The sequence below is a fragment of the Kogia breviceps genome, chromosome 19, assembly GCF_026419965.1.
Source record: "Kogia breviceps isolate mKogBre1 chromosome 19, mKogBre1 haplotype 1, whole genome shotgun sequence".
In the NCBI taxonomy this organism is placed as follows: Eukaryota; Metazoa; Chordata; class Mammalia; order Artiodactyla; family Physeteridae; genus Kogia; species Kogia breviceps.
Genome location: NC_081328.1, coordinates 37,885,428 through 37,899,374, shown reverse-complemented (window position 1 = coordinate 37,899,374; position 13,947 = coordinate 37,885,428). Strand labels below are relative to the sequence as shown.

The window sequence follows — 13,947 nt, the reverse complement described above, 5'->3', positions numbered from 1 at the left end:
GGGTGGCTTTCAGAGGTCTGTTTTCAGAAATGCTCATCTCTCAAGCAGGTAAATGGGGAAGAAGGATGTTGTTTCCTTATGGCTTTTCTTTTTTATAAATATACTTTATTATTTATTTGTGGCTGCATTGGGTCTTCATTGCTGCACGCTGGCTTTCTCTAGTTGCAGAGAGCAGGGGCTACTCTTCGTTGAGGTGTGTGTGCTTCTCATTGCGGTGGCTTCTCTTGTTGTGGAGCACGGGCTCTAGGCGTGCGGGCTCTAGAGCACAGGCTCAGTAGTTGTGGCGCATGGGTTTAGTTGATCTGCGGCATGTGAGATCTTCCCGGACCAGGGCTCGAATCCGTGTCCCCTGCATTGGCAGGCGGATTCTTAACCACTGTGCCACCAGGGAAGTCCCTCCTTATGGCTTTTTATACAACTTGTTGTCTGTCCTTGGTGGTCTTTCCGTACTCTCATTTAACCAATCCATTCTTTTTTATTTTTAATTTTTTTAATTGAAACTTGTATTTGAAGTGTTAACAAGGAAGGAGAACTTTGGTTCACTGGAAAAATCAATCGACTAAATGAATTATAAAGGTAAGCAAGTATGTAACAGGTCATTACTGGCAATGGACCCATATTGATTGGTTCCTACCAAGGGGTCCATGTAGATATGGTTCTCACCAAAGGGTCTGCATGCACAAGGCTCCCTCAGGAGGGGGGCATCCATGCAGCCCCCATTCATGTGGCCCTCACCGAGGGTGCCTTCCAGCAAAATGGAGACCACAACACCCAACCAATACTTTTTTTTTTTTTTTTTTTGCCTGCACCACGCAGCTTGTGGGATCTTAGTTCCCCGACCAGGGCCCTGGCAGTGAAAGCTCCAAGTCCTAACCACTGGACCGCCAGGGAATTCCCATTTTTTTCCCCAACCAATCCATTCTTGATACACCATGGCCCTTTAAGGGGCCCAGACCTGTGTGTCCCTCTCCCTTCATCACCAGCTACATATCTCAGAGTCACGGGGTCAGAGAAGAGAATTCGGATGCCTGCTTAAGTTACTCACTTCTGTAGCAATGTACGTGGAAGTTTGTGTTTTTTTGTGTTTGTTCGCACGCTAATCTGGCCCCCTTCTACCTAACCAGAGGAGGGGAATGTAGGAGTGAGAGAGGGGGGAGCGTAAGGGAAGAAGAAATGAGGGTGGAGTTAGAGGTTCTGGGAAACTAAGGTACTTGTGGAGACAGGAGCAAGGGGTACTTCAGGCTTCCCCTTCTTGGTGACACACCTCATTTCCAGCACCATCGCTGCTTAGGAAACACCAGGATGAGCTTGCAGCTCAGACATTCCACCCAGAGTAATCATTCTCTCAAGGAAGGGCAGTCTTGCTAGTGGAAGAGTTTTATCCTCAGGCCTGGGGTTGAATTCCCAATATGGCCATTTTCACTGTGCCATTGATAGTGGTAGTTCCAAGAGACAGCTGGGGGAGCTTTAGCTCCTCCATAAGTCTCCATTAACTCCACCATTCTTTAATGTGACATCTTCTCAATCTTAAGTGCTTCACTTCAAATACAGCTTCGAGACAAGTTGCCTTGTCTCTGGAGCATCCTGGGCAAGTTAATAAATGTTTCTAAGTCTCAGATTCCCCATCTCTAAATTAAGAATGAGGACTTTCCTGGTAGCGCAAGTGGTTAAGAACCCGCCCACCAATGCAGGCGACACGGGTTCGATCCCTGGCCCGGGAAGATCCCACATGTCGCGGAGCAACTAAGCCCGTGCGCCACAACTACTGAGCCTGTGCTCTAGAGCCTGCACGCCACAACTACCAAGGCCATGAGCCACAACTACGGAAGCCCGCGCGCCTAGAGCTCGTGCTCTGCAACAAGAGAAGCTACCACAATGAGAAGCCCACGCACCGCAATGAAGAGTAGCCTCCACTTACTGCAATTAGAGAAAACCTGCGGGCAGCAACAAAGACCCAACGCGGCCAAAAATAAATAAATAATTTTAAAAATAAATAAACTAAGAATGAGACCTACAGCACAGGGCTGTTATGGACATTCAATGAAATAATGTGTGTAACACACTTAGCCCAGTACCTGGCGTACAGTTGGTACTTAATACATATTTATTACTTCCTTTCCTTGGAAAAAGGAGTAGTGAGGTAAAGATAGAATCTGAGGCAAAACACATCCATGGAACCCAGGCTTGGATCATACCTCACCCTCCCTTTTTCTATCACCCCCAGAGAAAAAATTAATTTGGACTTTAACCCTCCTACTTAATTCTCCTGAAATTCTCCCCAAGACATCAAAGCTATTGGTGGGTTAGGGAAAGCTGGCTGGTCTTTCAGAGAACAGAAAAAGGATCTAGGAGGGCCGGGAATGAGTCTCTCTCGCAGGCACAGGGCTTGCTGCCTGGGTCTGGGGCATTCCCACCGTTTCTGTCCTGGGTCTGCATCACCTGGGCAGGCAGGTTATTTTCCTGGGGCAGTGGTTCGTTCCGTGAGAAAAGAGCGGGGAAGGAAGGCACGTGCTGAAGGCTGACCTGGTTTCCAGCAAGGACCCACCCCAGTCAGTCAGTCTGTCAAGCAGTCAGCCCAAGATTTAGGCCACCCAGGATTTGTACAGGGTGTTGCCTTGTTACCCAGAGCATCCTACTGATGAGGAAAATAGGTCTTGGGTCAAACACACACATCCACACACATTCTTGCCATTCACACTTACACACTCACACATGCAGTCTCTCGTTCATAATCCTATGATCACACACATACTCTGGCCAGAACTTGGAGCTCTCACTCTCTTCTCTTCCTCTACTCTATCTCTGCTGTCCTCCCCAGACCAAAGAAATTCAAGAGAATTTAAGACATAGTTGGAAACATATACACACACACAGGATTTCACCTGGCCCCTAAATGGTGAGGTCAGTCTAGAACCCAGACTCTGAGGAATCTGGGCAGAAGTGTGGGCAACATGGAGCCAGGTGTGCTTTGCTGGGTCTTGGCTATGCATCCATTCCCCATGGTTCTATCTGGGCACTGTTTATTAAGGGTCCAAGTTGTTCTTGGGCTGAATTTCGCTATGGTGCGTGAGCATGCACAGGTGTGTGTGTATGTGTGTGTGTGTGTGTGTGTGAGAGAGAGAGAGAGAGAGAGAGAGTGTGTGTGTGTGTGTGTGTGTGTATAGAAGTGAACTGGAATGTCCAGCTGGCAGGAGGGGTGGGAGGCCGTGTTGAGATACACCTGTTGTCTTAGGTCAAGGTTGAGGTCATAGAGAGGCCAAAGCTAGATTCTATTCCAGGTCCCCAAAGGCCAGACAACCCAGCCTTTTCTCCCTCCATTTGGTGGCTCTGAGTCCCATAGTCTCTGTCCTTCTCCCAGCAGCTGTTGACAGAGAGAGGAGCAGGATGGATAGACAGAAGCTTCTGGAGCCAAGGGAGAGTCCTGCCTCGTCATTATTCTGTATCCTTCTCTCCAGTTGTAGAAGGAAGATCCCAAATTTACTTCTTTGTCAGGGAGCAAAGGAGGGGCCCTATAAGAAGTGCAGAGGAAGGAGGGCCCAGAAATAACCCCCCTCCTTTGCCTCCTCCCTCCCAGCCTCCGCCTTCGTACCTCACACAGACTGCAAAACAACCCAGCTTCTTGCCAAGAGTCAGGCTGACTGCATTTCAGCTCTGGCTGCCTCTGCTTCCTCCTCCCTCTCACTGGCTGTAAACTCAGGGAGGGAGTCTTGACCCCTGCCCTCCCCGAATAGGGATAAACACCAGCAAGTAGAACAAGGGGTGGGCTGGGTGACCACAGCAGCAAGCAGAACTGTAGTTGCCAAACAGGGCAACTAAAGGGAGTGTGCTGACGGGGGTGCTGGGCTGGTGGGGAGCTAGAGGTCATACCAAGGTCCCTGATTTTGAGTCTAGTCCTGGCAGGTCCCTGGGCTCTGGCCCTGGCCCTGGCTCTGATGGAGACTCAGGAAGGGCGCAGACAGCATGCAGTGCGGGACATGGCAGCTCACCTCCCAGTTTTCCCTCCAGAGCCCAGCAGGAGGAGGGAGAGGGGGTGGAGGCTGAGTTCAGAATCAAGTTTTCCTGAAAAGCCTCTTTCCTTGTTTGTCCTAGCCCCTGCCAGGTCCTCCCACGCTCTGCTGCAGCTTCCCAGCTCTGGGCCAAGGTGCCAGGACAGGCCAGGGAAGAGCCCACTGCCCTCTCTCTCTCACTGTTCTTGGGGGCAAGGGAACAAAGCTAAAGCCCAGGCCATTCTAGGGAGCCCATCTGTCTTCCCCTGGGAGTCAGAGGGTCAGCGAGTGGTCAGGCCAGCTGCCCAGCCGCCTCACCTTCAGTCATCCTCACCGTCCTCTCTGCTTACTCCCTCACCACCCAGCCTACACCTTCCTTGGTGTCCACACGCCTCCTTTTCTTTACTTTTTCGGTAGCTGTTTCCAGGCATCCATCAGTGCTGTCCCAGGAGCTATCTGTGAACAAGTGGAGAAGGGCTTCCTGTGTGGAAAAAAAAAAAAAAAAGACAACAAAAACACCCTCCCTAGGAGCGGTGGGACTGAGGAGGGACTAGCAGGGAGCAGCAGGTGGCCCAGGGTCACTTGACTGCTTCAAGAAGAGGCTTGCAGCTCTCCCCGCAACCAAGTCCTCAAACAGGATAGACCTCGGGAAATACCTGGCATCCCAGTGGTTAGGACTCCCAGCTCTCACTGCCGAAGGCCTGGGTTCAATCCCTGGTTGATCCCACAAGCCACGCAGTGAGGCCAAACTACGCCCCCCCCAAAAAAAAAAACCAGGATAGACCTTGACTGGAGACCCTTTATCGCCAATGGGGCAGAGTTGCTCCTCGGAAGGGACAGGCTGGCTGTTTCTAACCCCTGTTCAGCGTTTCACTTCCATGTCTGCCCACCTCCTTGAAGGTGGTCAAATGAAACTAGCAATGGATGTCTGACCTTGGGCCAATCACTTCTTCTAAGACTCATTTTCCTTGTCAGTAAAGGAGGGAGGGTTAAGATGGTCTTTGTGGGGCTTCCCTGGTGGCGCAGTGGTTAGGAATCCGCCTGCCAATGCAGTGGACACGGGTTCGAGCCCTGGTCCGGGAAGACCCCGCATGCCGCGGAGCAACTAAGCCCATGTGCCACAGCTGCTGAGCCCACATGCCACAAATACTGAGCCCATGAGCCACAACTACTGAAGCCTGTGCGCCGAGAGCCTGTGCTCCCCAACGAGAAGCCACTACAATGAGAAGCCCGCACACCACAACGAAGAGTAGCCCCCACTCGCAGCAACCAGAGAAAGTCCACGCACAGCAATGAAGAACCCAATGCAGCCAAAAATAAATAAATTTATTTAAAAAAAAAAAAAAAAAGATGGCCTTTGTGTTCCCTTCCGTGGAATCCACACTACCCTGAAGCACTGAGGGTGGGGATGGGGGTGTCACTCTGCCCCCAAGCCCTGCCTCACCTCTGGCCCCTTTAGGACTTCAAAGCACTTTCACCACAAAGTTCTCCTCCCTTGTCCTTTTGATTTCCTAGACAAAGGGAAATGACTCACCCTAAAGTCACCTTCAGTGGGTGGGGTGGTGTCACACACGCAAACAGGGAGTCCCCAGGGACATCCTCACCACGCCCCGCCCCCCCCATGGCAACTCCTTTCCCTAGGGGAGTAGAATGGAACAGGGGCCACATTTCCTTTCCATCTCAGGACTTGGCTCTGCAGCAGAAGTTCAGCTTAAGCTCCTGACCGAGGGGATATTCCTACTTGTCATCTCTCTCGTGTCACCAGTAACCTCAAGGCGAAGTCAGTGCTGCAATCACGTGAAGCCCTCACGTTTGCAAGGTTTGCAGAAAGGGACTGTTAGCTTTGATCTCCCAGGGAGCGGCCAAGCTTGCCAGCCCCTCCGCAGGAATTCACATGCCTCTGCCATACAGGCTTTCCAAACACGCCACCCTGACTCTCAGCGCACTCCACCCCACAAGACTCTCAGCTCCTCCCCAGTTCCAGCAAGAGCTTTTGCGAGGCAGAAACGGAGAAATATACGCAGTCCGCCCACTTTGCCACTGGACTACATATCCCGACAGCCTTGGCTTTACGCAGGCGCACGGAACTCAACGTGCCTGCTGCTGGAAAAGTGTGTCACTGGGGCACGAGGCGCTCCCTGGGATCACATGGTACCTGCTCCAGTGCCGCGTGCGGCCCGGGAACCCTGGGTTGCTGGCGCCTGCGCAGAGCCCTCTGTCCCAGAGAAAAAGGCTGGGGCAAAAGGCCGTTGAGATTGGCAGAGTGAAATACTGCTGCCGAGGGAACGTAGCAGGGCACACGTCTCGCTTCTTTGCGCCTGGGTGCCCCGTTTCTCCCATCACGTACTTACTTCCTGACTGCAACCTCTCTCCCTCTGGGACTTTTGCACCGGGAGCTCCAGATTCGCTACCCTGCAGCGCTGCGGAGCCTTCAGGCAGTGGCACCCCGGGCACTGCAGAGACCCGACCCTCCTTGCTACCTTCTAGCCAGAACTACTGCAGGCTGATTCCCTCCGCCCCCTTCCCCCACACTCTCTTGCTTTTCCCATGCAAAGCAGACCTCCGTTGCCTCAGCGTCCTACCCTTCTGCAGGGCTGCAGCCGGCCACCCCAAGACCTTGCTGCAGGGTGCCTAGGATCCTTATCGTGAGCCGCGGGGTCCACTCCCCGTCCTCGGTCAGTTCCCAGGGGGCGACAGCGGCAATTGTAATCTCCAGTTTGTGTCAAGGTCCAGTTTGAATGACCGCTGTCAGCTGGTGAAGACATGACGACCCTGGACTCCAACAACAACACAGGTACTAAGATTCCTTTGCTACCATCATTCTTTCTCTGTCACTGTCTCCTCTCCTCCATCTACGCCTTTGTAAGGAACTTTGTAGGGGACTGGAGACTCCCTCGGCCTGGGGATTTGCTAGCGTGATGGGGGCCATAGGCTGGGATTTCCAGAGCGGGTTGTTCGGCCTGGGAATGCGCCCGGAGGCGCCCCACCATCACCCCTCAGAGCCCCTCTCTTTAGCCTGAAGGACTCGGATCGCGGGGAAGGAGGAAATGGAGAGCGGGTACGTGTGGTGAGATGAACAGTTTACAGGAACTGGGAGTTTTGGAGCAGTGCCCCGAAACGCCCCCATCTGTCCACCCCCTGCAGCTGTGGCATGCCTGGACTTCTCGGAAGGAGGACCCCCTCCTTCCAATCTTCCTCTTCCCTTAGTTCCTGCAGGCTCGAGGGAACTCGAGAAGCAGTGGGGCGATCTGGGTTCCAGGCAGAAGGGGCTGGGGGAATGGGTCGGATCTCACTGGTGAATCCTCAGTAGGGAGCGGCATTTGAGGAGCCCCGCGAGTGGTGCTCTGCCCCAGGAAGGACACCCAGAGCGCCCCGGCAGCCCGGAGCGCTCACATGGCTGCGGAGCCGTGCCCACGTGCTGCGTTTGTTTTCATTCTGCAGAAGCCGTGGCCGCCACCCCATTGGTGGTTGCCTCCCGGCCCCGTTACATAATGAGCTCCGCCCCACGTTGCCCCAGCAACGCGTGTACCCTTCTCTCCTCCCCTTAGTAGTCCTGACCCAGCTGGCGCGAGGGGCCCAGCCCTAGACTGGGACCCCGGACGCCAAGGAAGGGCGGGACGGGGGGCGGGGCTGCTGCTCCAGATGGACGGGAAGCGGAGAGGGCGGAACCTCGGGTTCTGGGGTTCCTCGTTGGGGAGCCACGTGCAAGAGGCACACGTGGAGCCGGGACGTGAGGCCGGCTGAGGGCCCGGCTCCCGCCCCGCCCCGCCGAGATCTGGGTGAAGCTAGGCTGACTCACCACCCCCGCCTGCCTCCTTTTCCTGTCCGCTTGCCCGGCCCCCTCCTCCTTCCCCATAACCGATGCAGAGTAAGACAGAGCCATCCCTGACCTCTCATGGCCTCATGTTTACACTCAAGGGGACCTCACATCTAGCCACCCTTCCCCTCGCTCTCTTTGCACCTACCTCACCGTACTGCCTTTAGACTCAGCTTCTCCACATTACAAATTCTTTCTATTCCCCAAGCATCTCGTTTCTTAGTCCTGCAAACACTGTCTTACGCCTACTCCCACCAAACAAGAAGCGCTTTGTCTCCTAAGGGCTTCCCACAAAACAACTACATCCCAGAAACATAGCTGAAAGGATATTAAGTCTCTTTCATCTTTTTTTTTTTTTTTTTTTTTTCTTTCACAGAAAGGAAAACTGGGACCCAGAGAGGGGAGTTGATTTCCTCTGGGTCACAAATCAAGTTGGTGGTGATAGATCCAGATCTAAAACTAGACTCTTTTGAGTGTGCCCCACACTTCCAGGTGGAAGTCTCTTCGGAGGAGTCTTACTTCTCTTTGGGGGATGGCTGAACTGGGTCAGGTTCATTTACCAGCAAATAAATATCCCATTCCCCCACCTCAGCCCTGAAACTGTAGGAGCTGATCTATTGTGCAATTATTTTACAGGGAACTCGGTTCACCCTGACCAACCTTGAGCTATTTTAGGGTTGCTCTGCCCAGCTTAGTGTGTGTCAGTGGGTGAGCAAGACATGTGCCTCTGTAGACACAGTGGCATGCCCTGTGTCGGCTCACACGTGTCCTGGGATCCTCCCTCCTCCCACCCCATCCATGGCAGGCCATGCGAGGTACTTGGCAAAGGTGTGGCAGGCAGGTCACCTTTTTTCTCCTGCTAATGCAATGGGAACACAGCCACCTGGATGGCAATATAACTAGAGGGCCAAAGTCCCTGAATGGCCAGAGAGCCAAGGTCATTGTCACCGGGCAGAGAGATCTAGAAGGGGGAATTCCAAAGCCTTAGGCTGGACAGTTTGTTCTTCACTTCCAGCTCCTGCAACTCATACTGTTAAGCCCTTCCTGGATTCAGGGATAGAGTCCACTCTGACTCTCTATCTTGGAGGCCAGGGGAACAGTACCTTTGGAGAATACGTCTTCCAGTTTTGAGGGAATGTGATTGTTTTACTCTTGTAAGACCCCCACTCTCCTCACTGTTGGCTAGCTGCCCCTCCATGGTCTCATCCCTGGAATAGTCTTGGTATTAAAATCAGCAGCTGGTTTTTTGTGTTTTTTTTGAAGCCTGGGCATTATGAATGGTTTTCAGCTGCTCATCCCCTCCCGAGGTCAGCTGCTGACAATTAAGTCATTAGCTGCGGTTGATATTCTAAAGGGAGGTATGGGGGTGGGGTGGGGGGTTGGTACATATGTGAAATACTCACAGAGCGTCACAGAGGTCATGCCTCTAGAGAGGTGCCTCACACTCCAGGCAGAAGGTGAATGGACCTGCCAAGAGTTGCGGTGGTTGGTTGTTAACCATGTCTGGTATGTGTTGGGGAGTTGCTTATTGTGGCTCTTCTGGGGACTCCAAGATGAGGTGTTTCACATGGTTAACTTCTGAGTATCCAACAGTGTTTGGGGAGGCAGGTGAGGGATAGGCAGAGTGGTTACCTAGGACCAAAGATATATGGCGGTTGACACGCCTTCCCCTTGGGCTCTCCTGCCAGGTGGCGTCATCACCTACATCGGCTCCAGCGGCTCCTCCCCAAACCGCACCAGCCCCGAGTCCCTCTACAGTGACAGCTCGAATGGCAGCTTCCAGTCCCTGACCCAAGGCTGTCCCACCTACTTCCCACCATCACCCACTGGCTCCCTCACCCAGGACCCAGCTCGCTCCTTTGGGAGCACTCCACCCAGCTTGGGTGACGATGGTTCCCCTTCTTCTTCATCTTCCTCGTTGTCGTCATCCTCCTCCTTCTATAACGGGAGCCCCCCCAGGGGTCTACAAGTGGCCCTGGAAGACAGCAACCGAGTGTCCCCCAGCAAGAGCACCAGCAACATCACCAGTGAGTAAATTTCCAGCCGATTGCGGGGGAAGGGAAGGTGTCCAGGCTGAGGTGGGGAGTTGACATTCATGTGACACAGTTATTCCCAGGACCTACGCTGGCCCCAGGGATTTCTCCTATAGAGTTGTACCAGCTGCTGTCAGCCCTGTCTGCTCATTACCCCCTAGATACCGAAGCTCCTTCTCAGTTTCCCCTCCACCCTGCCCCCCCGCCCAATCTCCAGCTCAGAAGACCTCCAGCTCTCTGGCCACTCTGGCCACAGACACCTGCCCTGTTCACCCACTGCCCCTCTCTTCCCACAGAGCTGAATGGCATGGTGCTACTGTGTAAGGTGTGTGGGGACGTGGCCTCGGGCTTCCACTATGGCGTGCATGCCTGTGAGGGCTGCAAGGTGAGGCAGGGTGGGGGTAAGGGCAGGTGACCCTCTCCCACAGGACACATAGGCCGGGCCTAGACGGAGATGCTCACTTAGCTGCCCCTGCTCCACAGGGCTTTTTCCGTCGGAGCATCCAGCAGAACATCCAGTACAAAAGGTGTCTGAAAAATGAGAACTGCTCCATCGTCCGCATCAATCGTAACCGCTGCCAGCAGTGTCGCTTCAAGAAGTGTCTCTCCGTGGGCATGTCTCGAGATGGTGAGGCAGCACCGTGCCCAGGAGCTTCCCCTCCCCCTCCCCCTTTCGTCCACGCTTAAGTTTCTGAATTAATCCCTCCCTTAAAAAGGCCCAATACTAGGCGTCTCATTTGCATAGGGGATGCCCACATTTCATTGGGTCTCCGGTAAACACACACATCCTTCCCATTAGTCCCTCTGGTCACCTCTTATGTAATTCCTACTTGGAAAACCCCCTCGATGGGTGTGGCCTTGTGGGTTTTATGCGGAACCCCAAGCCCTAAGGGGCTTGCCCTTTCAGGAGGAAGGAAGAGAAGCATGTGAGTGTGTATTAGAACTTCCTGACACTGCTCTCATCCTGTCACAGCTGTGCGTTTCGGGCGCATCCCCAAACGAGAGAAGCAGCGGATGCTGGCTGAGATGCAGAGTGCCATGAACCTGGCCAACAACCAGCTAAGCAGCCAGTGCCCGCTGGAGACCCCGCCCACCCAGCACCCCACCCCAAGCCCCATGGGCCCCTCACCACCCCCAGCCCCTGCCCCCTCACCCTTGGTGGGCTTCTCCCAGTTCCCACAACAGCTGACGCCTCCCCGATCCCCAAGTCCTGAGCCCACAGTGGAGGATGTAATATCCCAGGTAGCCCGGGCCCACCGAGAGATCTTCACCTATGCCCATGACAAGCTGGGCACCTCACCTGGCAACTTAAATGCCAACCATGCCTCGGGCAACCCTCCAGCCACCACCCCACATCACTGGGAAAGTCAGGGCTGCCCGCCTGCCCCCAATGACAACATCATGGCCGCCCAGCGTCATAATGAGGCCCGGAACAGCTTACGCCAGGCTCCCTCCTCTTACCCTCCCACCTGGCCCCCTGGCCCTGCCCATCACAGCTGCCACCAGCCAAACAGCAATGGGCACCATCTGTGCCCCACCCACGTGTACCCAGCCCCAGAAGGCGAAGCACCTGCCAATGGTCTGCGGCAGGGCAACTCCAAGAACGTTCTGCTGGTGAGGGCACTGGGGGTGAAGTGGGCAGGGGACTGGGAGACTGGATTTGGCATAGGGCCGCTGGGTGTGCCTGAAGGCTAGGTGCAGGGAGGATGCTTAGCCCTGCAGGAAGGGCTCTGCCTGGGAATCCCTGCTCTCCACCTGGCGCCTGATTGCTGCTTTACCTGAAAGACCCATCCTCCAAGGCCACAACCCTAACCCAAGCAGAATCTGGGGCCGAGCACTGCTGGGGAAGCCTATCTGAGGCAGCCTGACTGATACTCTCCTCCCCAAATTCTCTCCTCTTCCAGGCATGTCCCATGAACATGTACCCGCACGGACGCAGTGGGCGAACTGTGCAGGAGATCTGGGAGGATTTCTCCATGAGCTTCACGCCCGCTGTGAGGGAGGTGGTCGAGTTTGCCAAGCACATCCCTGGCTTCCGTGACCTTTCTCAGCACGATCAGGTCACCCTGCTTAAGGCTGGTACCTTTGAGGTGAGTGACCCTTTGTGCTCCCTGCTCTTGACCTTGGGAAGGATCCAGCAGAAAGGGTGTCTGGGGTGGGCAGGGGCTCTGAAACCTTACTCTTGACGGATGAAGAAAGGGGCGGAATCCCTCCCAGTCCTGCCTATGGATGGCTGGGACTCTGTCATCTCAGCTGGGGTCTAATTACATCCTATTACCATAAAATAACACTTTAGGGTACAGCGCCTTCCCGTTCTAGGCATGAGCAAATTCACTTTGGTGAAGTGCCTTGCCCAAGGTCACAGGGAGTGACAAGGTTGAGACTCAGATTCAGGCTGGATTCCAAAGCCAGTGGGATGTTCTCCATCCTAACACCTGGCACTCCCCCCGCCCCATTGCTCACTCAGAAACTAGCCCGTCTTGACTGAGAAATCTAAGGCAGCACCAGTAACCCTTTCACAAAACTTCGGGGGCAACTTGGCAATTGCTCCTCCCACTCCACCCAGGATGACTGTCCCCGCTTTAGGTGCTGATGGTACGCTTTGCGTCGCTGTTCAACGTGAAGGACCAGACAGTGATGTTTCTGAGCCGCACCACCTACAGCCTGCAGGAGCTCGGCGCCATGGGCATGGGAGACCTGCTCAATGCCATGTTCGATTTCAGTGAGAAGCTCAACTCCCTGGCGCTTACCGAGGAGGAGCTGGGCCTCTTTACCGCGGTGGTGCTCGTCTCTGCAGGTAGGTCAGGCTCTCGCCTGAGCCTGACCCCGGGAGGAGGCGGACGCAGTTCAATTCAACACACCTTTTATGGAGTACCTACTCTAGGCCAGGCCCTGCACCCGGGCACTGGGGATACAGACATGATTCAGACACAGTCTAGCTCAGGAGACAGACTCATGCCCGACTAATTATAAAACAGTGAGATAAGTGTCACAGTAGAAGCATGAACCAAGGGCTTTGGAAGCACACACAACTATTTCTGCCTGGGGAGCTGGGGAAAGAGGTGACACTTGAGTGGGGCCTCAAAGGACAAGTGATACTGCCAGGCAGAGAGAGGGGGGAAGGGCATCCCAGGCAGAGGGAACTACAGAACAAAAAGCAAGGGAGCCTGGGCGTGTTTGGCCTGTTCAGGGAAGGAGAGCGGCCTGCTGGGGCGGGAGGGGGCCAGCCCTGCTGAGCCTGGGCTCCCAGATCGCAGGCACCTCCTGCTCTTGGGTCAGAGGCCTAGGAAAGGGAGTCATGTTCCCCCTCCTCCTCCTTCCCCATCAGCCCTCGGAGGGGCTTCGGGGAGAGGCTGCATGGCCGCCGCCGCCGCCGCCGCCGCCGCCGCCGCCGCGTCCTCGCAGGCCTCCGGGTCCTCCTCGTCAGAGGAGCTCAGGGAGCCTGCCTCACTGCCGTCGTCTTCCCCACAGACCGCTCGGGCATGGAGAATTCCGCTTCGGTGGAGCAGCTCCAGGAGACGCTGCTGCGGGCTCTTCGGGCTCTGGTGCTGAAGAACCGGCCCTCGGAGACTTCCCGCTTCACCAAGCTGCTGCTCAAGCTGCCGGACCTGCGGACCCTGAACAACATGCATTCCGAGAAGCTGCTGTCCTTCCGGGTGGACGCCCAGTGACCCGCCCGGCCGGCCTTCTGCCGCTGCCCCCTTGTACAGAATCGAACTCTGCACTTCTCTCTCCTTTACGAGACGAAAAGGAAAAGCAAACCAGAATCTTATTTATATTGTTATAAAATATTCCAAGATGAGCCTCTGGCCCCCCGAGCCTTCTTGTAAATACCTGCCTCCCTCCCCCATCACTGAACCTCCCAGGCCTCCCCTATTTAAACCACTCTCTCCCCCCTCTTACTCTCTATCTAGCCCCCCGATTTGTTCTATTCCTGTCTCAAATCCAGTAGTTCACAGCTGAGCTGGCTTCTGTGGTGTGTGCTCGTTCTGGGGGGGCGGGGCGGAAACGTGGCCAAGCCTGGGGGCACACCTCTCCACCTGGTCAGTTTGTGGGGGGGGGTCCTCTGGCCAGCAGATGGGAGGATACAGGGAAACAGCACACAAGTCTA

General features: G+C 54.8%; 1 protein-coding gene across 2 annotated transcripts; it reads left to right on the top strand.

Annotated features, from left to right (window-relative positions):
• The first annotated feature begins 6,076 nt into the window (after positions 1-6,076).
• On the top strand, positions 6,077-13,799 carry NR1D1 (nuclear receptor subfamily 1 group D member 1). Of its 2 annotated transcripts, XM_059047408.2 has the most exons (8): positions 6,077-6,780; positions 9,492-9,830; positions 10,133-10,221; positions 10,320-10,464; positions 10,810-11,450; positions 11,741-11,926; positions 12,423-12,633; positions 13,308-13,799. In XM_059047408.2, exons 1-8 carry the CDS (start codon positions 6,750-6,752, stop codon positions 13,505-13,507), a joined length of 1,842 nt encoding a protein of 613 aa, XP_058903391.1. In that variant the 5' UTR covers positions 6,077-6,749; the 3' UTR covers positions 13,508-13,799. The 2 variants fall into 2 exon arrangements, with proteins under 2 accessions (XP_058903391.1, XP_066877763.1); XM_067021662.1 differs by lacking the exon at positions 10,133-10,221 and having other exon boundaries at positions 6,105-6,780.
• The last annotated feature ends 148 nt before the right edge of the window (positions 13,800-13,947 follow it).

Coding starts and splice junctions, on each gene's coding strand:
- NR1D1 (XM_059047408.2), top strand. CDS start 6,750: ATGACGACCCTGGACTCCAACAACAACACAG. Junction 10,465..10,809: donor CGTGGGCATGTCTCGAGATG/GTGAGGCAGCAC, acceptor ATCCTGTCACAG/CTGTGCGTTTCGGGCGCATC. Junction 11,451..11,740: donor ACTCCAAGAACGTTCTGCTG/GTGAGGGCACTG, acceptor CTCCTCTTCCAG/GCATGTCCCATGAACATGTA.